At 46.0% G+C, this 27,232-nt stretch overlaps 2 protein-coding genes across 17 annotated transcripts in view; one reads left to right on the top strand and one right to left on the bottom strand.

Moving 5' to 3' along the window:
* Positions 1-94: 94 nt before the first annotated feature.
* The window catches only part of LOC114767854 (transmembrane O-methyltransferase homolog), a 31,301-nt gene continuing 4,163 nt past the window's right edge, over positions 95-27,232 (bottom strand). Inside the window, exons 1-5 of one of the 5 annotated variants that reach the window (XM_028959670.1) lie at positions 11,763-11,850; positions 10,852-11,051; positions 2,070-2,829; positions 751-947; positions 95-655 (exon numbers count right to left, since the gene is read on the bottom strand). In XM_028959670.1, coding sequence (XP_028815503.1) covers positions 344-655; positions 751-947; positions 2,070-2,328 — 768 coding nt within the window. In that variant the 5' untranslated portion in view covers positions 2,329-2,829; positions 10,852-11,051; positions 11,763-11,850 and the 3' untranslated portion in view covers positions 95-343. Of the gene's footprint in view, positions 656-750; positions 948-2,069; positions 3,194-5,767; positions 6,144-6,912; positions 7,101-10,851; positions 11,052-11,762; positions 11,851-13,501; positions 13,613-27,232 lie in introns of those variants that run through there. The other 4 variants (XM_028959672.1, XM_028959673.1, XM_028959674.1 and 1 more) reach the window with 4 other exon arrangements.
* Positions 4,685-27,232, top strand: part of limch1b (LIM and calponin homology domains 1b) — a 61,183-nt gene continuing 38,635 nt past the window's right edge. For 10 of the 12 annotated variants that reach the window (XM_028959548.1, XM_028959546.1, XM_028959549.1 and 7 more), the window contains exon 1: positions 4,685-4,922. In XM_028959548.1, the coding sequence (XP_028815381.1) occupies positions 4,815-4,922 (108 nt within the window). In that variant the 5' untranslated portion in view covers positions 4,685-4,814. The remainder of the gene's footprint in view (positions 4,923-27,232) is intronic. The other 2 variants (XM_028959555.1, XM_028959554.1) reach the window with 1 other exon arrangement.

The following is a 27,232-nucleotide window of genomic DNA, read 5'->3' as shown; positions in this document are numbered from 1 at the left end:
ATTTTAGTCTATTAACTTAAATAAAAAGCATATTTGAATCTTCCTAACGCTGTCTGAAATATTTTATGCATATAGGACAGTAATTACAATGGTAAAAGGTGGAATTTAACCATCAAATTGAGCCTCTTCATGATGGGTGTACTATTTTTTATGGATTGGTGAGAAAAATTGAAGCATATTATAATGAAATGTTTAGGGTGTGAACTGAAGGAATAAACTGAAGAGAGGACAGTTTGACTCCCTCTGGTGGTCAGCAGGGTTTAAATTTTTAGAGATTTAGATTTTAATGTAATGGTTTTTAACGTATCCACTCATTGATAAACTTTGAAACACGACCCCGGATCTAGTCAGAAGAATCCTGCCTGGATGCTCTGTTCCAGCGGACCTCCATCATGCCCAGGAGCTGCCCGCAGACGCTGTAGCACTCAGGCCAGACTCGGATGTGCTCCAGGAATGTTCTGGCAGCAGAACCATTCACATTGTTAACCAGGAGGACGCATCCGGGGGACAGCAGTCCCCGTCTCTCCAGCGCCAACAAGTCCGGAAGGTACTGCTTCGGGTTGTGGTCCATCAGAACGAGGTCCAGGTCCTGGTCACCCAAATTGTTTCGCAATCCAGCAATGGCCTCAGCTGAGGGACATGTCAGGACCTGGAACTGGATGTGAAATTAACCGTTTCTTCAGAATCTGGAAAATCATTTCTGGGACATACACATACACGATGTCTAGTTGTGATGTGTTCAGCCCTCACCTGCAGGTGTTTGAAACCCGCAACCAGAATGATCTCCTCCCCTTTATCTGCAGTTACAGGGTCCCTCTCCACGGTCACCAGTCTCCCCTCTGAGCCCAGCAGGCGCAGGATGCAAACTGAGGAATAGCCGCAGCTCGTCCCCAGCTCCAGGACCCTCAGTGGGGCCACACGTGCCACCACCTCGTCTAGAAGCTGCCCTGGAGGTCAACACATTAGCAATGGGGAGAATGCCACAAAGTGTGTGCAGTAATCATTGGTCCCATCGTCTGCTGGACGCTCATTATTGTGTTCAGTAATTAAGAGTCTCGCGTTGCCCTTCTGATGTGAAAAAGTGGTGAATTCATTTTGGTGTCTCTGGTGTCACATTCATTTAGGTGCCTCTGGTTTTGGAACTTTTCAGGTATGGAGAGCGCGTCACCCAATCAAATCCATTTACGTCTGTGGGGTTAATTGCGCGTTAAGTGGCCACGTTGTTGTGGGCGAGAAGCTGTGATTTGTTCCTGTGCCCCGTGCACTGCAGACACGCCCCTGCCGCCATTTATTTCATTTATTCATTTAACCTGCTAAATATTTGTAATTAATTGCAGCAATGAATGCATTGATTTTAACTCATATATACTATGCAGTCATGTGATGTCAGTCTGCGTAAGTGGGTAAGTTGAGTCAATCTAAAAACGTGTCAACTTTTGTCACCTCTGCTTCTACAGTCAGTTATTAGTACAGTACGGGCCAAAAGTTTGGACACCTTCTCATTCAATGTTTTCTTTATTTTCATGACCATTTACGTTGGTAGATTCTCACTGAAGGCATCAAAACTATGAATGAACACATGTGGAGTTATGTACTTAACAAAAAGTGGAGACCTGACCTCCACAGTCACCGGACCTGAAACCAATCTAGATAGTTTGGGGTGAGCTGGACCAACAAGTGCTAAACACCTCTGGGAACTCCTTCAAGACTGTTGGAGAAGCATTTCAGGTGACGACCTCTTGAAGCTCATCGAGAGAATGCCAAGAGTGTGCAAAGCAGTAATCAGAGCAAAGAAACTAGAATATAAAACATGTTTTCAGTGAGAATCTACCAACGTAAATGGTCATGAAAATAAAGAAAACACATTGAATGAGAAGGTGTGAACAAACGTTTGGCCTGTACTATACATAGTGTTGTCTAGAAATGGCCTTTTAAAATATTTTTTAAATGCACTAACGCATGAGTTGTACACATTCTTAAGCAGCTTAAAACATATGAGTGGGAAAACGTGGTCAGTCAGCACTTGTCAGGCCCTGATACTTGTGTCCAGGGTGGACACCGCCACTGACCTTTCCGTGGCCCAATGATGAGGCATGGGTGTGTGTCGGCGTACTGATGAAACGTGTCCAGCACACTCTGTGCCTGGCCATGGGTGCAGTTGGTAAAGACAAACGCGTGAGTCTTGCTGACGCACATCCTCCCACGGGTGAGCTTCAGCGCCCGGCTAAACATCTGCCGGCACAGGCCCGTCACCTCTGTCCAGTACCAAAATGTCACCGCCAGGGCCACCGGCACCAGAGGAAGTGGCGCGAGCAGCAGTGACATCATCACGGGTGGGCCCGTCCAGGAACGGGGAAATGATATTCAATCCAAAAAGTCAATTGAACACAATGTTCACAGAATTAAAAACTTGATGTCAGCTCTGTCTTTTCATACAAAGGGTCTTGACGCATTTGCTTTAGTATAATTAGTGTGTCAAAAGGAAAGTGTTAAATAGTTTTTGTTGCGGTTGTGTTGCCATCTGCTGGAGACCCGCTTCTCTACATAACTTGAAATTGCCGTGCACCACCCGTTTAATACGAACGTGTTCTAACCACAAGTAAGTAAAATAAAATTAATGAATAATATTGAATAAACATTTAGACAATTTTTTTTTTTTTTTTAAAGAAAAATTACTTAAAAATCTCTGAGATGACTTACTGAGAAGATGTGTGATGCTGGAGAGATGGGATGGTGCTCAGGATGGACACTGACTGCAGGGACTGTGGCTCGTACTTGTGGGGACCTGCAGGCGGTCAGGACCATATGGCGAATGTCTGATGCACCTGACTGACAGGCGTAACGCACAGAAGTCACCCAACAATAGAAAGAGAGGCGGGGATACAAAAGTGTGGCTTTAAAGGCTTTAGAGCGTGCTAAAGAGTGTGTGTGTGTGTTTATGTGTGTGTGTGTGTAAACCGGTGTGTAATTGTCCCGCCATGCGTATTAACCCTATAATACTCGAGGAATCAGCACCACAGAAAGCTCCTCATTGTTCATGGCATAATATGCCACAAAAGTGCAAAAATGTCTTCCAACTCACGTTCCACTGAAAACAGAATGGGTAAGGTCACAAAGTCACAAGTTCAAACCCCACTTACTACCATCGTGTCCCCGAGCAAGACATTTACATTTACATTTACAGCATTTATCAGACGCCCTTATCCAGAGCGACTTACAGTCAGTAGTTACAGGGACAGTTCCCCTGGAGCAACTCAGGGTTAAGTGTCTTGCTCAGGGACACAATGGTAGTAAGTGGGATTCGAACCCGGGTCTTCTGGTTCATAGGCAAGTGTGTTACCCACTAGGCTACTACCAGTAGCCAGACAATTAACCAGACAACTACCAGACAATTAACCCTGAGTGTCTCCGGGGCATGGACACTGTCAGGCCTATTCTGGGTGGGCTTCAAGACTTCCTAAAAATAGTAAGCATCTATTATTTAAAGCTTTTTTGTCCACAGATTTCACACAAGAGCATTTGTACACTGAGCGCAGGTACACACGTAACAAATAGAAGCAAGACTACGAATTGAAAAAGATTCCCTATTTAATTAAAATGATGCACAGGCTGTTTGATCTGCTGTAAGTTTGCTTAAGTGAAAAGAAAGTAACATTTAAAGAAAACTCATTTAAAGGCTAACGAAACCAAAGTCTTCCAACGAAGACAGTGCAATAAAGTGAGGCAAATAACAGCATAACGGCTGTACATGAGATAATAAAACCAAAAGAAGCATGTTTACGTTTGGTAAAGAAAAAGTTCCTTCAAACAAGCCCCCCCCCTTTTCTTTCAATACTAGTGAAGTCCCTGCTCCAGGGGGACGGTCCCTGTAAATACTGATTCTAAGTCGGTCTGATAAATGAGTCGTTTAGTCATATTCCTTCCTACTTCCGACACATCGGCTTCAAGGTGAAGGCTGACTTGCTGCCTGACTGCCGTCCGTGGAACTGTGGAGGGGCCTGCGGTGCGGAACACGCGTGGCCGCTAGAGGGCGGCAGCGGAACTCAATTTTCCCTGAACGGCGCGTCATTTCCATTATATGGAAATTGTATATATTTTTTTTTTCTCAGATCATCAAATCCAAGGGGGTGACAAAAAAAAAAAAAAAAAAAAAAGAAAAACCCAACAACGTGCAGATGGTGGAAATGTTTGTTCACGCAGTTTACGTAGTTCGGACACCATTTACACAAGGCGTGGACGCTTCTCCTGCGTAAATCCGTCCTCGCTCCACTCATGCACTGGAAATTCAGCTTCCAGAAAAACACAACAATAATAATAATAATTATAATAATTATAATAATTATAAACCAACTGGTTCAAACCCGCAGGATAAGGAGACCATATTTTCATTGCTTCAGCATTTGCTCATCAATTTGTTTTTTTTCCCTGGTAATTTAGAGCAATATAACTGTTTCCCAACGAGACATTATTTATTTGTTCATAACTTGCAATAGCGCGGGACGATTATTAACCACGTTTCCATATTTAAAATAACCGCAGGAATAACCCCCCCCCCCCCCCCCCCCCCCCACGGGTTCCCGAGAGGAGGGGACGTGGGGCGGGCCGCTCGCCTGTGATTGGCCGCCCGAGTCGCGCTTATTTATAGCCATTGGTCCGCCGATCCGGTAACGCGGGTCGGTGCCGCCCGCGCTCTCAGGTCTGCGGCACGGCACTGCGCACGCAACTTCTCTCCCTCTCTCCCTCGTTTTCTTATTTCTTCCTTTCCTTCGTTCTGTCCGCCTCGTCCGGAGAGAGAGAGAGCGTCCCTCGCGCTGATGGCCAGTCCCGCCACCGACGCAGGACGCCACGCGCACCAGCAACGTCCGCACGCGTCCGGACCGGCACCGGAGGCGGCGGTGCGCGGGGCGCAGAGATGGATCGAGGTGAGTGACGTCACGGCTCCGCTCCTGACGGTGGCTGCGTAATGCGACGATGCGGCCCGATGCACCTGAACTACGCACAGCTGTCATTATTATTATTATTATTATTATTATTAATATTATTATTATGCTGTGGTCACCTGTTGAAACGTGACGGAAGAGGCTTTGCGCGCTGAGCCTGACAAGTTGTTGTTCATGTTTTGTTTTGTTTTGTTTGTTTTGGTCCGGACCATCGCGTGACATGCCGCGTTTTGTCTCGCGCCGTTTGCCTCATTGTGCGCGGTGAAAAACAACGTACCCCCACCTACCCACAACCCCACCTACCCACAACCCCACCTACACACACCCCCACCTACCTGTCCCTGACCGGACCTGACCAGAACCCGCCCACCCACCCACAACCCCACCTACCCGTCCCTGACCAGCAACCACCCACCCACAACCCCACCTACCCGTCCCTGACCTGACCTGACCAGAACCCGCCCACCCACCCACAACCCCACCTACCCGTCCCTGACCAGCAACCACCCACCCACAACCCCACCTACCCGTCCCTGACCTGACCTGACCAGAACCCGCCCCACCCACCCACAACCCCACCTACCTGTCCCTGACCGGACCTGACCAGCAACCACCCACCCACCCACAACCCCACCTACCTGTCCCTGACCGGACCTGACAAGCACCCGCCCACCCACCCACAACCCCACCTACCCGTCCATGACCAGCAACCAACACAACCCCACCTACCCGTCCCTGACCGGACCTGACCAGCAACCACCCACCCACCCACAACCCCACCTACCTGTCCCTGACCGGACCTGACAAGCACCCGCCCACCCACCTACCTGACAGGACCCGCCGTGTCATCTTCATGGACATGGTGGTAGTAAGTGGGGTTAAAACCTGCGACCGTGTGGGATTTCCCAGTGAGACGACTCGTTCGTTGCTCCGCTCTTGTGGGTACGGTACCGTGTCTCGACTTGCGCGTCTCGCGCTCATTTCACCATCGACTCGTGCTTTGCTCTCGTAGCAGCCACGCCGCTCCGGACTCGGAGCAGTAACCTGTTCTGCCGCGCCGGGCCGTCCGTGCTGGCGTTGCACGTCCTCCCGGTGTCGTGGGAAGACGCGGCAGCAGGGCTCCGGTTACACGGGCTGGCGGTTGTGACGGGAGCCCCAGGCCTGCATCTCCAAAAACGAAGGGAAGAAAAGTCCGCCAGTCATGTTCCGAACGGTCACATTTGAAAACCGTGAGGCCTTTAAGAGTTTCTTGGGTGATGAAATGCATGCCGCTCAAACTCCAGTTGCAGCAGCAGAAGTTAAAAGTGATTCAATTCATTATTCAAGAGAAAAGTCAGTTTAAGCGTCTTGATTAAGCGCTTCAAGTTGGTGGTTGCAGAGATCGGATGCTCCTTCTCAGCCCTTCTCGGTAAATATAACTGCAACATAATGGACGTGAAAGCTTATGTGTTGTTAAGGTCCATAAATATTGAAAAACTAACAGTTTTCAGTATTTGCGGTGTTTTCTGGTGATAAAATATCAAAAATGAAGCACAATCTGAGGTTGGGCCCAAACTTTATGGCCTGTAGTGTTTATTAGACATTAACAATCATAGGTTTTTCATTATTTACTTTTACATTTACAGCATTTACCAGACGCCCTTTTCCAGAGCGACTTACAATCAGTAGTTACAGGGACAGTCCCCCCCTGGATCAACTTAGGGTTAAGTGTCTTGCTCAGGGACACAATGGTAGTAAGTGGGATTCGAACCCGGGTCTTCTGGTTCATAGGCGAGTGTGTTACCCACTAGGCTACCACCACCCCTATTTAGTGGCATTAAAGGAAGCTCCACTAGGTGGAGCTGCCTGGTTGTGAGAGTACAAAATCTTGAGACAATTTGCCGATTAATTGCGATTAATCATGACAACTCATTGCAAAAATGTGCAAAGCGGGTGTAATCTGAGAAAGTGGTCGACGTTGTTGATTCCGCACCTTCGCAGATGAGCGATGGTTTCATGAAGACACTTCTTGCCGTGGTGCAGCAACGCTTGACTTTCCTTACGCTGGCACGTAGGTGTCGATTCCAATCTGGTCTTAAGCAGAGTTCTGGTTCTAGAATTTCCACCAGGGCTCTGCTGCCTTGCCGGACGTCGCTGCGGCCCGGTGAGACCTGCTGTGCTGTGCCGGGATTAGCGAGCCATTAGTGACAAGTGCCGAAACTGGATCTCGCTGACAAAGAGTGGGCGGCGTAATTACTGGGCCACGCCGTGACATCCTATCCTGCCGCTGGGATAGTTTAGGGAGGGAAATGCGGGCGCAGATGGGTGCTGTCGGATCAGGTGGGATTGGGGAGGAGTGCCGGCGGGATTTACTGCCCCCTTTCCCCTGGCTGCGCCCCCCCCGCTGTGATGACATTGTCCTTTTTCCACGTCCCCCCAGGTCGACGTTTCGGATTGTTGTTTTTTTTGAGGGTAGTGTTGTGACGCATTACGAATTCTTCCCAAGTCTGCGAAGTCAGCATCACCGCAAAAACTTCCCAGCTGCATTGTGGGGGATTAAGCAATTATGGGTGGTAGTAGCCTAGTGGGTAACACACTCGCCTATGAACCAGAAGACCCGGGTTCAAACCCCACTTACTACCATTGTGTCCCTGAGCAAGACACTTAACCCTGAGTGTCTCCAGGGGGGGACTGAACTACTGATCGTAAGTCGCTCTGGGTAAGGGAGTACATGCAGTAAATATAAAATGTAAATTATGGCTCCGGAGGAATGTGACCCTGTAATCAGAACTGGAACTGACACCGTGCATCACTGTCTAACAATCACAGTTCCCACAAGGACATGGAACAGCTGAGCGATAAACGCAGCCTTGCGTGGTTTCAGTGGACTTGTGGCCCATCAGGAGGGTCCAGTTTCATCTCCATAATCAGAATCAGGGCCATTTTCTCGTTTTTGCTACTTCCGTTGTCAAAAGAGGCTTGTCACTCTAGTTGTAATGGATCTGATTTTATGTTTTTTATGTCTAATTTCCGCCTAATTTGCATTATTGAGCTGCATTCAGACATCAGCAGCAAGTTCACCTCTATTGCATGGGATCTAAGCATCACATTGAAACAATCCTTTTACAGGTCTATTCCTTCTGTCTCTAATATTCGGTCATAAATTGTACTGATGATCGCTGCGTTGCGTGAGCAAGAGCGACTGGGTGATTCAGGCAGCCTTGACGGGCAGCGTGAACTGCTCCTTGGACCTCCTTGGTTAAAACAAAAGAGCCAGTCTCTCTCTCTCTGCCTTATTGTGTAACTTTCTGATAAAACTGTCATTCCATCTTATACGAGGTTAAAACTACCAGAAATCATTATTCTAACAGTGTCCCCATCTGAAGGTCTAGAAGTATCAGAAGGTGTAATGACTGTGGCAAGCAGAGCTTCCTTTATTCCTCTCCGCTTGGTGCTCTATGTATGGCCCTTTTCCATCACAAGTGTCCACCTCTGCCATTGATTGCTGTTCCTGTTGCATCCACCTTTTCCCCCAACCCGGCAGAAGGAGGCCTGCTTTTCAGCCCAGAACCTCTCGGATTGTGAAGAGGGCGGCAGGTCAAGGCTCCTTGTGTTTCTGCAGAATCTTGCCGGGGAGATGCAGTATGTAAAACGGGGAGCGCTATCTGCACATTTCCCTGGTTTAATCCGGTTTAGGTTTCCTGCCTCGGAGAAAGCGAGGAGGGCGCCGTAAAACGCGCCGTAAGTGGGGCATGACGGCAGCGCCGCCCCACCTGGAGACGCTGGCGGGCTCCCGGACCCCAGGGGGCATGTGCACACTCTCACGACTGCCTCAGTTCATATTTCATACACCGGGCTATGCCATGCGCTATAGAACGTAGGGGCAGTGGTGGCCTAGCGGTTAAGGAAGCGGCCCCGTAATCAGAAGGTTGCCGGTTCGAATCCCGATCTGCCAAGGTGCCACTGAGCAAAGCACCGTCCCCACACACTGCTCCCCGGGCGCCTGTCATGGCCGCCCACTGCTCACTCAGGGTGATGGGTTAAATGCAGAGGACAAATTTCACTGTGTGCACCGTGTGCTGTGCTGCTGTGTACCACATGTGACAATCCAATCACTTCACTTTAACTTTAAAGAACTACAAACATAGCAGGACAGATGATTCAATCAAAATGCAGTTGTGGTCCGCTTCACCCAGAACATTGACTTCACTACAATGAAGGCGTGGCCTTCAACCAAAAGTGTCCAGCAGTTCCAGGGTAGAACTGTCCGTTTTATTATCTATGTTGGGGTTCTAATCTCTGGACCCGATTAAAAAACCTGTCAACTGAAGTGAATCATGCACTGAAACGAAGGGAAGGTTCCCTTTTTAAATGGACTTAAATGAGTCACATAGATTAGACTTAATATTTTCATGTTTCCAGTTTTCCAAAAGGAAATTATTTGATCGTGTGAGAATAACGTGTTTAATTTGGACTCACTGGCGAATCATGTTTGAAAAACTTTATTACTTAAAAAAAATCAAGCTGAACTAACCTAATATGTATAGTTTGAAATAATGAAAAGGAATTAGGAAAGCCTAAATCAAACGAATCATGTGGAACCAATGTGGATTATTAAAAAAAAAAAAAAAAAGATTTCTTTTTGGAATGGAAACCTCAGATAGCTCCATGAACCATGTATCGGTGGGACGTCGAGTGGAATATTGTAATGAAGTTCATTCCGTCTCAGTCTTTGTGAAGGACGGCAGGTTAAATCGGGCCAAATCACAGCAGCCCTGCTCGGCTCGTCGGACATTTGACTGTGAAATGAAGAGCTGTGGAGGCGACAGGAAGTGGATCCACTCGGCGACGAGTAACGTGTGACTGTGTGTGTGTGTGTGTGTGTGTGTTTTCTGGGATTTTGTGTGTATATAAGAGTATGAGCGTGTGTGTGAGTGTGTGTTATGTGGGGGGCGGGGGTCAGTTCTCCTCCGCAGACCCCTGAGTTCACCTCAACTATTGAGTTTCAGCCTCCATCTGATTAGAGCCTCTGACGTCTTCATCAACACAGCAGTCAAACGTCTCTTTATTTCCAACCATCCGACCCCCCCGGACTCACACTCCCATCTGCACACACACACACACACGGCTCCAGGTCAATTCGATTTAGTTTAGCTCCGCTCTCGCACACACTCTGACAGAGTGGCGAACGTGGAGTTTCTACAGCGAACAATACCACGGCGTCACCATGAATGAAGCCTTTCACAGAGAGGCCGCTGACACACACACACATATTCCGGAACACACGGACACATATATAAGTTCACCCTCGACCGCACACACAAACACACACGCGCACACACGCATATTTAAGGCGTCGGATTGTTGAATTCTGTTTGAATTCTCCCCCGTTTGCCTGGCCAACAATGCGCCCTGTCATCCTCCGGTGACACAGTCGATCCCTCAGCTGACCAGCATGTGCCTGGTCACCCCTGCCCTGGCCCCGGCCCCCGACACCGATGCCCTCCATTCTCTCTCTCTGTCCCAGTGTCTGGCACCAGAGAGCGATTATGTGTACACAATACGCTGGCTAATACCTGTGAATTATTACAACTGTCTGCCATGTACAGTTTCTGCAGAATTCCATTGTCCTCAGCCGAAAAAATAAACCAATCAGACCTGCTGTAACCTGTTTCAATTACGCCCATGCTAAATATTAGTTTAATAAAAAAAATTACATTTTTTTTAAAAATAAGTTTAGCCGGTGTTCACTTTTTGCAGTGCAGTTGATGAATTTGCTTTGTATTGTACGGTACGGTGACATCTGTTCCTTTAAGAGGATGAAGAAGCTGGTCTGCCAGTGAGTGACATCCTCTCTCTCTCTCCCTCTCTCTCCGTCCCTGTCTGTCTCTCAGCAGATTAGAGGAAATCCCCGCTGTCACCAGTCACTCACCCGCACTTCAGGCTGCGAACGCAGAGCTCGCTGTCTGACAATTAGCCGCGAGTCAGGAGGCGACGAAGCAGTTTCCTGATCTCACTTTCTGGGTGCCGGGGTGCCGTGCTTGTTATTCCTGGCCGGGATTAGTGATCCTCGTTCTTCCCGGTGTCCGTGGATTTTTAAAAGTCCGTCGGCGCTCAGGAGCCTGGCGATCGCTATGCGGCGTGAATTTGTTGGGGACCACATAAAGAGAGAGAGAGAGTTAAGAGTCGGGACAATAATTTGATTTGCTCTCTTTAAGCTCCTCAGGGTTCTTTTCTCTTTTGTCAGGTCATGACTTGGACAAATCGTTTTTTTGTCCATTTCTTCCTGTCTGTTGTTGTCATGTGTGCCTCGGCCTGACAATCACTCTTTCCAACGCTCGGAGGATCCATCTTTATTACACTAGACTAGCAATGTTTGCTAAAGAGCACATTTTTATAACACATTATATACACCGAGATCATTCGAAAGGTCAAAAGAGTTCATTAAAAAACATCCAATTACAATCAATCAGACTTTTAAAAAAAAAAAAGTAATTTAAATGTCAAGTTAAATGTAAAAAAAAAAAAAAAAAGTGGTTCTTCTTGTCTAGTTCAGCAATCTGTTTTCTGGAGCGGTACATGCGTGAGATGCTGACAAATCACATTTTATCCCAGTTTTTTTCTCTCCGTAAGCAGCTCTGGCGGCCGGATCATTTCGGCATGAATCAGCCGTGCGCCGACTGACAGGAGGTCAGCCTCCGCGCTGCAAAACACACCGACTGCAGACACCAACCCCAGAATTATCTGCAGCTCGCATACTTCTGCTGTGGCCCAGCATAGACATGTTCTAAGGCGTGGACTGGAGCAGGTACGGGTGATCCGAGGAACCGCGTGGAGACTCACCAAGCGGGGTAGTGAAATCAGGCCGCCGTAAGGAACGCCGTTTAAAAACACGCCACGCTTATCTTTGGGAGTGTCGTTCGGATCCACGCTAACCTCAAGAGAGGATCAGGGCTAATCCAGCCTAAGCTGCCCAGCTGCGCCTCCTTCCTTTTGGGGAGTGAAGACCCGTGCTGGTGCCAGCAATACAGCGGGACCTCGATCAGGTTGTCTGTGGACTTCTTCAGGAAGTGATATGTGATCCCGGATGTTCAACGAGTCCCACACTGTAAAAAGTTCTCTCAACTTGTCTCAGAACTTTGTTGCCAGTTTTTTTTTACAGTGCATAACTCTACTGTAATAAATGAAAGGGTTGGTCCATTTTCTTCCAGAAATGAGGTTAAAATGGGTTGTTTTACTATAGTTTGGAAATTAAAGGTCCCCTATTACGTTTTTTTTTTTGCTTTTATGCCAGTCTTAGTGTGCCCTAATATTGTATCTGGAGTCTCTTTCCAAAATTCAGTTGTGGTGCCGAATTACAGCCCCTTTGGTCCAGTTCCACAATTCAGTGTCTGTGGCTTTATGAGGAGGAGAGAGGCCTATAGAAGAACCCACTGGTTCTTCAGATTCTTGCATTACGGAACTAAAAAATACATTTGTACATCCACATACATTTGTAATCTCCGAGCAACTGCAATGCTTCGCACGTTTGGAAGCCATGACGGTCGGTGGAGATAATGTTCAGGGGAGAGCCGGGAAATTCTCTGGGCAGAAAAAACATGAAAAGGGGGAGGCAACCTTTCCCCTTATGACGTCATAAGGGGACAAATTCCAGATCCGACCGTCTGAGCTGCCGCTCTCTTACTGGTGAAGCAGAATCGTGGCTCTACTGTTCAGACTTTGTCTCTATTTGATGCGGCGGTGGCGGTCATCAGCACAACTGCAGCATATGGCTCAGATTAAGTCAGACTACTGTACATTGAGGCCTGGTTTGGGGAAGGTTTCTTGATGCATGTTTCAACTGAAATCCAGCTGGGTGTGAGAGGGGTGGCTCTTTTTCGGGAGAAGGGACCCTCCTATTTAATTTAACCACAGCTTCAGAAGTCCCCTCTCTGAAGGACGTGCCGTAGCACGATCGCTCCACTTCATAAGAACCACCGTTGGTTGTGGCCTCAATTATCTGCTGCGGAGAAAACAATCGCAATTGCTTTTCATGTGGTTGCCTCGATTAGTATTGATGTAATTTTGAGTTCTTGGGAAAAAACCCTCCGCAGAAAGCAGCTCAGCTTCTTCTGTTTCAAGGCAGTTCATTACCGTACTTCCTCAGCTCTAGTTAACTAGTTTGCGAAACCCTTGATACGCCTCTGTGGTGTAATCCACTCCCTAAACAGCTTTTCTAAATGATTATGTAATGTGTGTAAGCACCGCTTGGTGGTTTTCTAGCACAATTAACCATTATGAAGCTTATGAAATGCCATAAAGCTCTGCCTGCAGAGGCCCTGATATTATTGACCTTTGGCCTCAGCTTTCATGTGGGAACTCATGGCTGGGTGGGCAGCTTATAGGATTATCTATGTATCTATGTCATGAAGCACAATGTAATACAATCAGGTAATAAAATGTAACTCTACATGATGTTTTTGTTACATTCCATGTTGTACTTCATGCACACTAAATCAACATGAATCCTGAAAGAAAACTGTGTATGAAAAAAGATATGAAAAAAGAAAGCAATTAGTTCTTAATAAGATGTGGCCTCATACCTCTGAGGTTGTGAGTTCCAATTCCATCTCGGACCTTGGGTGTGTGGAGTTTACATGCTCTCCCTGTGTTGGTGTGGGTTTCATCCATGCTCTCCGGTTTCCTCCCACCATCTAAAGGCATGCACATTGGATGAATTAGCGACTCTGAATTGATTGTAGGTATGAGTCAATTGTGTATGTGTGCCCCCCTAGGGTGGGTGGAGCCCCGCCATGGAACCCTGTCCTGGAATGAGCTAATAATTTCAGTTGAAATTCAAGTTCTATTCAAGTTCCGTTGAGTACCATAATGATTGTGATGAATTCACTAGCAGATTTCGAGTCATTGCATCATTTCAAACCTTTACATGCATTGATCACACTGCGCCTGGGGAGCAGTGTGTGGGGACGGTGCTTTGCTCAGTGGCACCTCAGTGGCACCTTGGCGGCTCAGGATTCAAACCGGCAACCTTCTGATTACGGGGCCACTGCCGTAAACGCTAGGCCACCACTGCCCAATTGAAATGTTCAACAAAACAAATGTTTGCCGGTTGCCCATCCAGTGTAAATGTTGAGTAATTTCCTATAGTTCTATAGAATAGTTTTCTATAAACAGAAGTATTTTCGGACATCTCGATCTATTACCTGTTATGACCATTACGACGATGTTCATTAATCATAAAATCTGGATTGATACAGATATGTTTAAGGAAGGGGCAGGCTATAGACACAGTGAACAGAATACAGTGTTTAGACGTGTACTGTACATTTACTGCTTCATTTACTGTTAATGAATCCCATTGGGTTTGTCTGAGTTCCTCCCTTGGCTTTGTTACTGGACAGCAGCCTACTGTACAACGTTCCCGACACATGAATGGAAAGTTGATCTGACTTCATTAATCTTGTCCTCTTCTTTCCCCTCTCTTTTCCTTTGTGAAAGTGGTCTTTTATACCGGGCCGAACCTCACCCTTTCCATCGGTGAAAGAACCCTTCACATTTCAGGGGCCGAAGCCATAATAGCGATGATCAAACCTGTTGATGCCTGGAGACAGATTACGAGGCCGGCGGGGCTGAGCCGGGGAGCCGTGCTGCTGGATCTCACATTATTGGAAATGCCAAAGCCCTGGTCGCACAATGGGAGGAAGTGGAGGGTCGGAAACTGAGGACAGACATGCGGGGAGTTGTCCACGCTGAGTTTCTGGCCTCGCTTTACAGCAACAGGTTCTCATTCGTTTTGCATGCCGCTCGGTGCAGTGGGGGGTACGTGTGTCGGGTCCTTTTAGCGGGTTTTTATATCTGGGCAGAGCATCCCATTTTTTTTAGCTTAGGGCGCTCGGTTTACCTTATGGCATCTCTGTTTGAGGAGTTCATGCAGTGATGCCAACTGAAGGACACCAGATGTCTTCCGAGGTATTGAACGTGGCACAGCGCTTTCTTCAAAAGCATATGACGTATGCAGGTTTTCATGCGATGGTTAGAGATGGTTTTTAAGAACTTCTTGAAGGAACTTCACGAACCCTAGTGCAAATATTTGGAGCGCGTGAGGACGGTTTGTGTGGCTGTCAGTGGCTTGTGTGTCATTTTCCAGCACTGACAGGGGGACAGGCCTGAGGTAAAGACCCAGCGCAGCTGTCCTCGGCCTCAGCTGCAGATGCAGCGTGAGTGGAAACGTGTTGTATCCCTTCCTGCCAGATCTGTTGTGTCGGTTCGGAGTCATGGCTTTTGGCCCGGTTTCAGAGCCGAACTCAGCGTTTTATTAATGCGTCCTACGTCCCACTGCCTTCCCGCTTGGGCCCTTAAGAGCGAAATAGCTGAAATAATCAATTTAAGGCTTGTTGGTCAGAGTTCAAACAATCAGTCATTTATATTCTGCCTCACTTCGGCTGTTTGCTCCAGCACTTGTCCGATGCCGTAGTGGGGAACGCGAATCCTCCGTCCCGTTCAGCTGTGGGTCTCATATTCCAGGGGTAACTGAGGACAAGTGGTCCGGTCCCAGGCTGCACTAACTCACCCATCTAATCAAACCCCCCTGGAGAGAGGCACAATGGCAGGAATTCTGCACATTACCCAGAAGGGAAGCCGTGGCAAGGATTCCCAGACTGTAGTGGGAGTGTGTGGTGTGTGCAGGCCACCGATTTGGAACTGGCATCTTGGGAAAATGTCACGGAGGGTCGGCAGCGTTGTGTTTCTGGGACTTGCAGACGCTAATCAGTTAAGCCTGTGTCCAAAAATACTTTACTATTATACTATTTTAATATTATAATATTGCTGAACTGATTTTGTTCAGTATAAAGTGTCAGTATTAATACTAGTATAGTAGTAGTGTGATTGTTTTCTGCAGTTGCATGTGTAAATGCACTTATTCATACATTTCATACCCCATTTTGGGTGTATTTTTATTGCTTCATTTTGCATGAGTGTTAATTCACCTTCACCATTTGCGCTGTGCGGCAGATGAACTTTGAGGTAGCTGAGGCAGCTGACTCTTAGAGGTTTTGTCCGACCGAAGCATTCTTAAAGTTCTGACTGGGACACCGTCGAAATGAATGTGCCTGAAGGTGACTAGGTGCTGATGAAGCCGCGTGATGTGATGTCACCAGAGACGGGTCCTGCTCTCACACCCGACTTTGGCCGCGTGTGAACAGGCCGTTCCACAAACAAGCTCCATACGCCAACCACAGGCCACATCTGCCAAGGAAACCCAAGTCCTTTTGCATTTATTGATTCTGTCACAGAGAGGACGTTCATTGGATAAGATGGAAGATGTGAGTGGAAATCTGATTCCACAGTAAATCTGAATGCACTACAGTGAAATCATTGAAAGTGACAAGCACCTCCGTTTTTTACTGTCAAAAGGGCCAATTCATATGATGCTCTGAAATCCTGATATCACCAATTGTGAAAGCAATGTTATATAGGCAAATTGGAGTGACTGGAGAGCCCCATCGTCCAGGCAACCTCCTCAGATTATCCACAAAGGTTTGTTTGAATGCACTGATGATGAGAGAATGCAACTATTGTTTAACCTTCATAGTCAGAGGTCTAGGTCACAGTCGTGGTTGTTTCTTAGATCTATGTTGCTTTTGTTGGTATTGGGTTACAGCTCTTTGTCTCGTTGGAAATAATCAAGTGGAATCATACATACATACCTCGCATCTCTCACTGCTCTGGCAAGCCTAGTTTTTTTTATTGTGTCACCTTCTTTCTACGCCAGGTGAAAGTCTCCACTTGTACTGAAATTTCAGGTCTCGCTAAGACATGCATCCAGAAAGCACACAGAGAGTTCTGACTATCTGGCAGAGTGAACTGTGTTTAGAAAGCAGGCATTAGTGGAGTTTCGGGGCAGGGGTCATGCTGATGCTGCGGCTGCCCAGTCCTGCCCTGGAGGGGTTACAGGACTTACAGAGGCACCAGAAAAGCCATGATACTTATGGAAGTGATTTCATTCCAACACACACACACACTTTTACACAAACTCTGTTTTTTAACCTTAGTGCTGTTAATTGTTTGTGTTTCGTCTGTGCATTATAGGCATGCATTGACTTGCCCATAAACACAATTTTATGCAGCGCATAAAAGATCTGAGCACTCACACACTCCCGTAGCACGGCCAACCAAAACACCCAGAACCATTTTACACACACTTGACTCTTCTGAATCATAATTTTACCAATAAAATTTCAGGGGGAAAAAACCCTTTAAGAACATTCAAATGTTCAAAAACTACAAAACGCACACAAAATTGGCAAAATCAACCTGGCAACCCCTCAACCTGGCAACCCTGAAAACATTCTCTCACTTTTGTTGCACATTTCCTATAAATGCACATTTCCTATTTCTCATCATAGTAAATTATTTACTTAATCTTTACGGACCTCTTGCAGGCCCGGAGTATCAACAGTGGGTTCGGGAGTCACAGTGCACAATGCTACTTTACTGGCCATGCTTTTCTGTGCTGAATCATGCCGCCCGTCATTTCCCTATGATTACTAATGCAGCCCATTTCTCTGCTGAACTCAGTTCTGTGCGATGCAGGTCCGTGGCAGAAGACATCTGCTCGCCTCTCCTGCTGTCTTGGGCGAAGGCTGCTAAGTGGCTGTGATTAGAGATGTGAAATGTCTGGCTCCGGGCCCTAAGTGCTCCAGGCCCCTCGGCTAAATATTAGTGCTCCGTCCCTGTCAAGTTTGGCCTGTGAATTAACCCCCGGACGTGGCCCCGCTATTCCTGAACGACTTGCACAAGGGCTCCCTGTTCCACCCCCTTCCCTCTGCCTGTGTCCTTTTCTCCAACCCTGTTACACAGGCGGGGTGTAGCTGTCGGTTGCGGAGATACCCGAGAATCAAAGCGGCTTGTAGACGGAAGTGGATTTGTGCGATTAGCAGTGTTTCGGTTTGGCGGGGAACCGAGGGCGATGGCGTTGCTAGTATTTTGATGCATCCTGTGAGCTGATAGAGGTACTGAAGCGAAGCGAAATAATCATTCCGCGTCACTGTAGGGAGCTCCTTCACGTCCTGGCACACTGCCGGGACTCTTAACTGATTATTGTAATCGGGCAGGGATATCTTGACAGCAGCCCCAACAAGCACTCTGTCCCCAGCATCATCTAGACTCAGTGACGCTTGACAGCAATCAGTGTTTAACTGGTAGGTCGTAACGATGGCAAGAGGCTAATAGAAGAATAACAGGATGACAGGCTGGGGACATGACCCTGAAACCGGAATCAGGTTGACTTAAAACAAGTAAAGAAGGTTCGAAGGCTTTGCGCAGGTTATGCGATGGCGAGGCTTTGCAAATTGAGGATAAACAGAATTTGTAGTCCAATTTTTCGCAAAATCATCATATCGAATGTAATGATTGAATGTTTATATTACGACATGACAATTCTGGGGCAGACGATCGGTCATTGAGTTTATTCATAAAAAGTTCCCATTTTTTTATACCTTGTGGGGACACACACTTAAGCCTAGTTCAGAATACCAGGTTTTAACCCTGATTTTTGAGGTTACCAAAATCGCGGATTTTTTAACCTTCTGTCCGTCTATGCTGCTCATGTGTGTCGTTCGAATTTTACTGTCTTTAAGGGTCTCCACACAGCTGTGTGACACAAATGGGATTTGAACTGCAGAACCATATTTATCAGCTCCTCTGGCTGATTTATGGCGACGCTTGCGTGCAAAGTCCCTGACATGTAGTCCTGTTATTGTTCTGGTGGCCAACTGGGGTAACAAGCAACCCTTCCATTCAGCCGTCTCCAAACCTGAGAGACCTGGCACCTCAAAAACGATTTCTAATGGAGCAGATTTCAGAAATTTGACTCGGATCAACATACGGGGTGAGGCATGTCCAGTTCAGGAATTTTTGTGGTTTACTCTGTATACGTTGTGTGAATTTGACAGCTGGAAGTGGGCCTGGATGATTACAACAAAATATTTTCCTGAATGTAATTAATATGGCTATTACTGAAAAAAAACGTTCTAGAAATTGACGTTGGCAGGGAACGGGGGAACAGGAACAGAGCCTAAAACGCATTCACACTCATGCGATTATGCAGTGTGTTTTCACTGACATTTTCATATTCATGCAGTCAAATCGTTTCAGAAAGCAGCAGCTCTTTTCTTTCTGGCTAGATGACATTTACTGCATGGAAGGAACACAGTTGTGTAAAAATCAGCTGTTTGTCGACCAAATCTTAATTTTATACAAAAAAAAATATTTTGTTTGAACATAATGGGGAAAGGGCAGGCAGAAAATTAATGTCATTATGCTTTAAGATTCATTTGTAATTTGTCATAAGAAACACTGCTGGCCACCTCATTTAAAACACTCAAAGGATCATATTTGGTGGCATCTGCCTGGATCCCCTTTTTTTCTCTAGACCCCTAATGTTAGATGACAACATATTTTCAAAAATAAAATAAAAAATGCTTCTTTGTGTGTCGAAAATGAAGATCAGGCGGCCGACTACACACTGCGGATAGTCTTCAGGGAATGAAGAAAGTGCTTGAATCAGCACAGGCTTTAAATCCATGGCTATATGTGGCAAGCCAGACATGTCCAGATGAATCCAGCCAGCCGCGGCCTGCAGTCGTATGGCCATCATCTGCTTCCAAACAAAATGCTTCTGAAAAGGATTTACTGATTCCAGAACGCCACATTTTCTCACTGTGCCAGGGGCTTTGGATACAGGATCTCTGTCGATTGAGCCTGATGTGAATTATTCTGATGATTCTGAGGAGCAGCTAGACGAGTTGCCACCAGCTTTTCGGAAGATGCGTCACCGAATGTTGTCGCTGAACATGGACAGTTTGTCGCACAGGGATTTCCGGCAGAGGATTACTTCCATCTGACTACTTTGGCCTCTTGGCTTTCGAGGAATGGACTGTGTTGTGCGTTCGTGTCTGCTCTTTAGCTTCCACCGCGTTAAATAACGTTAGCTCACGCACCTCGGAGCTTTAAATACCCTAAACCTTCTTACAAGCCAAGCTTGCACATTAAGAATGTGTTTAACGTGCAAAAACCTGGAAATAGAAAGCACTAAAATTTAATTGAAATAAATATTTTAAAAAGGCTATCTGGACAATACACTGTACCATATATAATTTGAATATTGCAGTTTTACAGCATAAAAGTCATATTAAAATATCACCAATGAGGCTCTTAGGCTAATGAGATTTTTTATTTATCTACTATATATATCTACTGTACCAAGGCTTTATTCGTATATTCTTGGATATATATACTTGACGGGGCTATTTTTGTGCGAGCAGTGCTTAGACGGCGTAAGCGGTAAAAATAAATCACTTCGAGGAGCTTTAACGACTCGTGCTCATTGACATCAGCATCCTCCAAGATCCTCCATCCTAGCCCGTCTTCCAGTAAGGGATCACTTTGGAATTGGCCGGGCCATGCACATGGACGCCATCTCGGCTGAATCAGATGGTTTAAGGATCTGTGGTCTTTGCATGTGACCGGCTGACAGTTGTGCTGCCCTGTTCTCTTTGTGGACCAAGCAGCAGATGTATCATGCTCGCCCAGGCTAATGCGAGGAATTCCTGGCCTGTCGAGAGCAGGTTGTTGCTGGCAGATATGCCATTCAAGCGACTCTGTTGCCAAGTAACGGTCCCTATGTGCGAAAGAATAACAGCATGTCTGGTCCGGCCACTTCCCACGGTCCACCGCGGCTGGATATGGCAAATTCCAACTTCCTCCAGTTTGTAATTATTTAATCCTAGTAATCATTAAGGTACTTTACACCTCGGCCTGCCGGGTCTGTGACAAACAGAGCTGATAAACAGACACTCTGGAGACGAGGTGAGAAAATCGCCTTGAGAGCAGATTTGGAGGATGGGTGGTGGAGAGGGGGTGGAGTGGAGATGAACGCTGTGCTGTAATCGGGATGAATAATGTGTGTGGTGTTATGCAAGGACTGAGTAATGAGTATGGTGTTCTTAAGATGATGGTGATGATGAAGATGATAATGGCGCAAGGAAAAATGAAGAGCCACCCTGTCGGTTCCTGCGTGTTTAAATGCGTCTCGAAAAAGACTGATTTCAGAAACCCAACCCTTCAGACCCAACTAAGTACTGAAGATCATTTTTATATTTTTTATTTTGGTCATGAGATTTACAGGAGAGTGCAATCCAAGTTGTTCAGTCAGTTCTGAACTTGACAATTTTACCATGACCCAACACATCATATAAAACAACAGAATCAAAATTCAGCATTAAGCAAGACAAAAGCGCAAAAAGAAAGCAGAGGGACATCAATTTAAATAAAAATAATAATAATGATAATTAATGAGGAAATTGGTTAAATTCACATTTAAATTGCAAGTAATATTCTGATCATTTAAGATGCTGGGTTTAGCAATTGTCCGCCATGAGAAAAACCTTTATGAATTCCAGCCTTTTCGATTCACCAGTACTTATTAATACCCATAGTCACTACTGGGATGAGACGAGGTCTTGGCGCAGTATTATATCGGGCGCTTGGGTGCTGCATTATTTACAGCGTCTTCCCATCTCTTGCTCTCTGCACACATTTACCACGAGAGATGTTAACACTCCCTCACGTTCTCCTTCTGCAGCGCTCTCACCAAATTTCACGTGACACATTGTGACCACGCCCCGTTAGATTTTTTAATGCTAACATGCAAACTCTTTAACATGCTCTAAACATCACCAAATGTCTTGAGGTGTTTGTGTTAATATGAAAATTAAAGCCCAAACAATCTCAATTTTGGACCAATTTCACAAAATTAACCAATGATTTCACTTTCTTCCTCTCATCCCTTAACATTTTTACAATTTTACCCATTCCACGAAGTTAACTAGTTCAACAATGATTCCACTCTTCATCCTTTCATCCTCTTGTCTATTAACCTTTTCAATTATTCGTAAAAGTGGTTGACGTTTTCAATAATTGCGACAGACCCACAGTTCAGTTTGGCGGCACCTGACTGCTCCAGCATGTGCCAGCGTGTGCCATGTAGCCGAAATGAAGAGCGCCTGTGATCTGAATGTAACTGGCGGAAGAATCTGTGTCGCTTTCAGCCGAGAGGTCACTCTGAGTTTGTGTGACAGTGCACGCAGGCTTTCTTTTTTGGCCCCGGGGTGACGCCTTTGTTCCATGATGGATAGGGAAAGTGTCTCGGTTTCACCCGACAGCCAACAGGCGTCATTATTAATAAAAGGCGGTTATAGAAACCAACGTGAGCATCGTTTAATATGTAACTCCACCCTGTGCTAGTTTTACTCTCGTGTGAACAGTCATTTCCCTGGAAACGGTGTCAGTGACGTGGCCGTGCCGTCCGGCGCTGCATTGAGGCCTAAAGCGATGTGGAAGATTTGCCCATTCTCTCTGTTCTCAGCTCCGCGTCGTCTGCTGCTCTGGACGCTAACCTTCGTTACGGCGTTTAGGAGCGTGTCCGCGGTAAAAAGTGGGCTGAATTACACTAATGGAGCGCTGTCACATGATAGCGATAGTGGCGAGAGTGGAACAAGGAGAGTGGGGCACTGCCAGGACCTCTTATAAAACACTCCCCGCCCGTCCTGGCTGGACCCTGTAACACACACACGCACACACACACACACACACACACACACCATTAAATGACATCTCGGCTCTGGCTAATGCAGTATCAGTATCGCGTTTTACCATCGGATGATTTAGAACTCTCAGCAGGAGATGAGGAAAGCGTTTGAATTCAGTGATGTGGATGAAGGATGGGTGGGGCTTTCTGAATAGTGGTGGTTATTACCTGTCATAATGGTTGCGTGTATCTGTGCGCCGCATCTGGCAACGAGTGTTCGGGCCTGCAAGCTGCCACACATCCCGCGAACCCCTGCACGTTCCGACGCACGTTCCGACGCTCGTACCTCCGTCCGTTGTGTCTGTGTGACGTTTACGAGCGTGTTGGGTGAGCTTGTGTGGGCTTGTGCGAAGGTGTGAACCCCCTTCCCCCCCCATGTGACAAAACCACATCCGGGATTCGGCAGGAGAGAGGAACGCGCCGCTTGAACCGCTCCAGGTTTCCTTTTGGACGGCGCTACCGCGCGCCGATCTGCGGTTAATGGAGAACAATGAGAACAGATGCATCATGGGAGCACACCACACACAGAGCAGGAGCGTGTGTTATTTATGGGATGTCTTTGTTGTATGACAGTTTGTGGATGTATGTTTTGTGCTGTAAATAAAGGAAACTCACTAGAAAATTCTCTCATAAAATTGCAATTTCCACTTGAAAAGGACACGTTTAAGGAGGATAGCTCTGAAAGCTGCATCATGTGACCTTTGGAGAAATGAAGTCGTTCCTTTGCTTTTTGCTTTTTGTAAAAAAGGGAAATAATACACAGAATCTTGCATAAAATTCTGAAAAGAATTGTGTCATCTTTAACGTTTCGCCTTTTGGAGATCATGCATCTTTTTACTCTTTTACTTAATTGTTACTTACCAGCCTTAACTTTTGCATGCCACTGAATATGTGCATGGTTGTGAGTCAAACTGAATGATTTTTAATGTTTTGTGGCCAGACAAGAAAGTCTAGCATTTTGGGATTAATTTAAACCTTTAATCTTGTTCAAGTCTGTATTGTCTGCAGATGTTCATTAATATAGTTGCTTAAAGATTAAAGTAACAGCTTTCTTTCATGACAAGATGAAGTTTATAATTGCATTACCAGCTAGTGGAATGACACTGATGTGTTGCATGACTACAGATTTATATCTGTAGTCGTGCCTTGGGCAGAAAGTGTCAGAATAGAATGTGGAAATTTCGAGACACAGAAGATTTTCCTTTTGTATGGAGACTGTAGAGTTGAGTGGAAGTGCAGCACAGGGATTAATGTCTAACAGCTCTTCAGAAACAGGAACAGATCTGGTTTATGCACTTTTTCTCCTGAGTTAGATGACATAGATAAGGTCATGCTGCTGAAGGCACTTCATATATATATATATGTATGTGTGTGTGTGTGTGCGTGTGTGTGTGTGTGTGTGTGTGTGTGTGTGTAAAAAAAGTTCATTTTAAAATCCTGAACTGGGGTGTCTCTCCTCAACTCTCCCTCTCTTCCTTCGGTCTGTTCCCCTCGTCCCTGTGGATGCTGTGCAGGCCCCGTGAAGGTAAAAGCAGAAAGTAGGCCAGAGCTCTCCAGCCACCTCGAGCCGTTCTTCACTCAGTCTCCAGAGCCTCAGTAAGACTGGCTGTTGTCATGGATGTAGTGACTGACCCCTTTAAACCGTCACTGGCCCTTTTTTCAAACTATATATATATATATACACACACACACACACATATATTCTTATATGTATTGAGCACGCTGACCTTTACTCCTTGTCCCCTGAATGCCCATGAGCATGCAGCAGAAGGCTTACGGCGGTGCTTATTCTGGATAAAGGTGCAGCATCGGGCAGCTTGGGACTCGCTCCCCTGTCACCCTTGGCCGACCTGTGGACCGCCTCACATGGACGATGACCTTGGGATGAGTTCGGTCTGCCAACAGATCGCACATGGAGACACTTTCCCCAGAGGCAGAGTTGTATAAAGATGATTTTCAGATGGAGCATTCGACCCTTTTATTGCTTTTGAGGTGACTGGGACCAGATGCGGCCATTACAGTAAAATCCCGTGAAAACAGCAGGACAATGCATCTTCAAAAAATGGTCTTTATTCTTGAAGATGCATTAATACTTGTAAATATTATTGTAAGTTTTTAGAAATAAAATGGCATAAAAATATATAGATAATCATGGATAAAAAAGTTTGAAGATTTCTCAGTATTCATTGTCATATAAGGAAGCACCACTAGATGGAGGAGCTTTCACACATGGTTACAAATATTTGTCAATTGCATAGCCATTTGAAAGCAATGTATTAATTTTACAGTGATAAATATGGTTAAATGACTGAATACAGTATCGATCAAAGCTCGTAAATATCCTCCGATAATCACAATTATTTTGGGACATCTTGGATTTTTCCTGAGATGCAGTCTGGTTGTGACCGAATTCAACAGGCTTTACTGCCCCGGGACGGGCTGTCTGTCAAGATTAGACTTACATTTATTTATTTATTTTGTCAGCTACGGGAAGTAGGGTGGAGGAAGAGAGGCTATTTTCCCTTTTTTTCAACTGAAAAGAATTTATCTGATTATTGGATGCCAGGGAGTCTGTTTGTGTTTCTTATCTTTGTTCAGTCATGGGTCCGCTGCCGTTGTTTAGTCTGTGTTTACAGATACGGCTAATTCAGATGGCACATTAATTCTGTTTTTGTGGGATCTAAATCCTGCCCAGTGGTCTTCTCACTCGACGCATGATAATTTAAGGAAGATAATTCAGGCCGTCTGAAGTCCCCGAGATCTCTGCCATTTCTTTTCTGTATCTGTTTTCATTGGCTCGGGCCGCTAAACCAATTTTCTCAAACAGTGCCAATCGGCCTCTGTAACAAGAGCACTCCTGTCCTGGATCGCTTTGGAGCATTCCCCGCGTCCCATGGGAACATTTCTGAGAGAAGGTTTATTTGGACATGCTTTTGTTCTCTTTTGATCAGGACGAAATGACTCTCACCCCATTTAGGTTGCCACGGATAAACACACCATTGGTGAATGTCATCAAGATACCACAACCCACTTAGATTAGGGTTTATATTAGGATTAGAGCAGAGTTGATCCAGTCCTGTGCTCTTTTGAGCATCGGTTGAGGATCCACTGATCAAGATTGTGGTCGAAGGTGGTTTGGAACTTGGATAGGGAACCATGGGAAGTGACTCGGTTGTGACTTTTTTTTTTGGGCCCATAGGGAAAGGAAGTCAGAGTGAAGGGGACATCTTTTGATTGTCTGGAAAACAATGTGCTCTCAATGGGGACATGCATAAGCCAGCATTCCAGCGAAACAACAAAGGCGTTCACATTCCACGGCCTAGCAGCCCAACAGGCAGATGTAGCCCGTGCGGTTTGGTTGTCAATTTCACCACCAAGTTCCGAACAGTGGTGCAAATCACTTCTGGAATAGTTTTGGACCTTTTTTGGATTGACCTTGGGAGTTGCCAAGGATTTCGCAATGATAATACAAGCTTGTTGCCATAAAACTGTGGTTCAATAGACTTGCTTGACCTGGATATCAGATCATGCATTTTTTTATAAAACAATTCAACTTTTGAATTTATTACAGGGTTCTGAAGAGTCATCAAAATCTAAATTGGCGTCAGCTTTTTCCCAGTTTGTCATGCCACACAATGAATTTGAGGAGACGCAAACGCTCCACACATACAGTTTAACAATCGAAAAGAAAAAGGCGCAATGGCCAAGACATACAGAAACCACGAAAGCAGAATAGCAGCGTGACACTCTAACTAAACAGAACACAAACTACAAACTCAAGAAAACACAACGGCAGCAAAACTGGACACGTCCCTGTCCAAAATGCACAACGCGGTATGCTGCCCAGGGGTTGGGAATTGTGAACGGGCAGCAGGCGTGCGTGTGTGATTTCGGCATCACAATTGGAGTAGCAATTGTAACAACTGGTGTAACATTTTGTCTTTTATCATGAATTTGTCCATTCTGACTCCTTGAGAAAGTCTAGCAGCTCCCATTTAATAATGTTGCTCTGCTTTTCGGACTTCACAAGCAGTTAAAAAAAAAAAAACTCAGTTTGGTGTCTTTCTTTCTTATGGCCGTTTAGCATGGGTCTCCTTGGAAAGGTCCTCCGAGGACCAGTCCCATGTGTGTGAGGTGGTATGAGGTAAGTTGGGCGTGGTGGTGCTACAGAACCTTTGCAGCTCTCTGTCTCGAATGGATCTGTTTGGCCTCGGCGACGCTCTATGTGATAAGTGTGGGGGATCGTCATATCCGGGATCACGTCCTTACAAAACAGGATACTGAGCCTAGCTGGGATGTATCCTGCTTTTTTTTATTTTACTCCAAAAACTACGTAGAACAAAAAGTGTCTTTATTAATTTGACACAAATTGACAAAGTTGTGAGACGCCTGCAGAAATCCTTCTGGGGCTCGACTTTAACATCTCTCCTGCCAAGTAGCAGATGATGGTGTTTATGGGCAAAACATTACACTACACAATCCCCTTCATCCCATCATTCAACATTTCTATCTGTGTCTCTGATTGGTTGATGACACTCTCAGTTGTTGGACAGTAACCAGGACGTTACTGAGATCTTGTCTGGTCCTAGTGTCACCTTAACACTTCAGGCAATGTTCCCATTTGTACATTACAATTGGTACATTCCTGTTTGGAACAAAGACG

This window comes from Denticeps clupeoides, chromosome 18, assembly GCF_900700375.1.
Source record: "Denticeps clupeoides chromosome 18, fDenClu1.1, whole genome shotgun sequence".
Taxonomy (NCBI): Eukaryota; Metazoa; Chordata; class Actinopteri; order Clupeiformes; family Denticipitidae; genus Denticeps; species Denticeps clupeoides.
The sequence above is the reverse complement of the archived record's forward strand: the minus strand, read 5'-3'. Positions and strand labels throughout refer to the sequence as shown.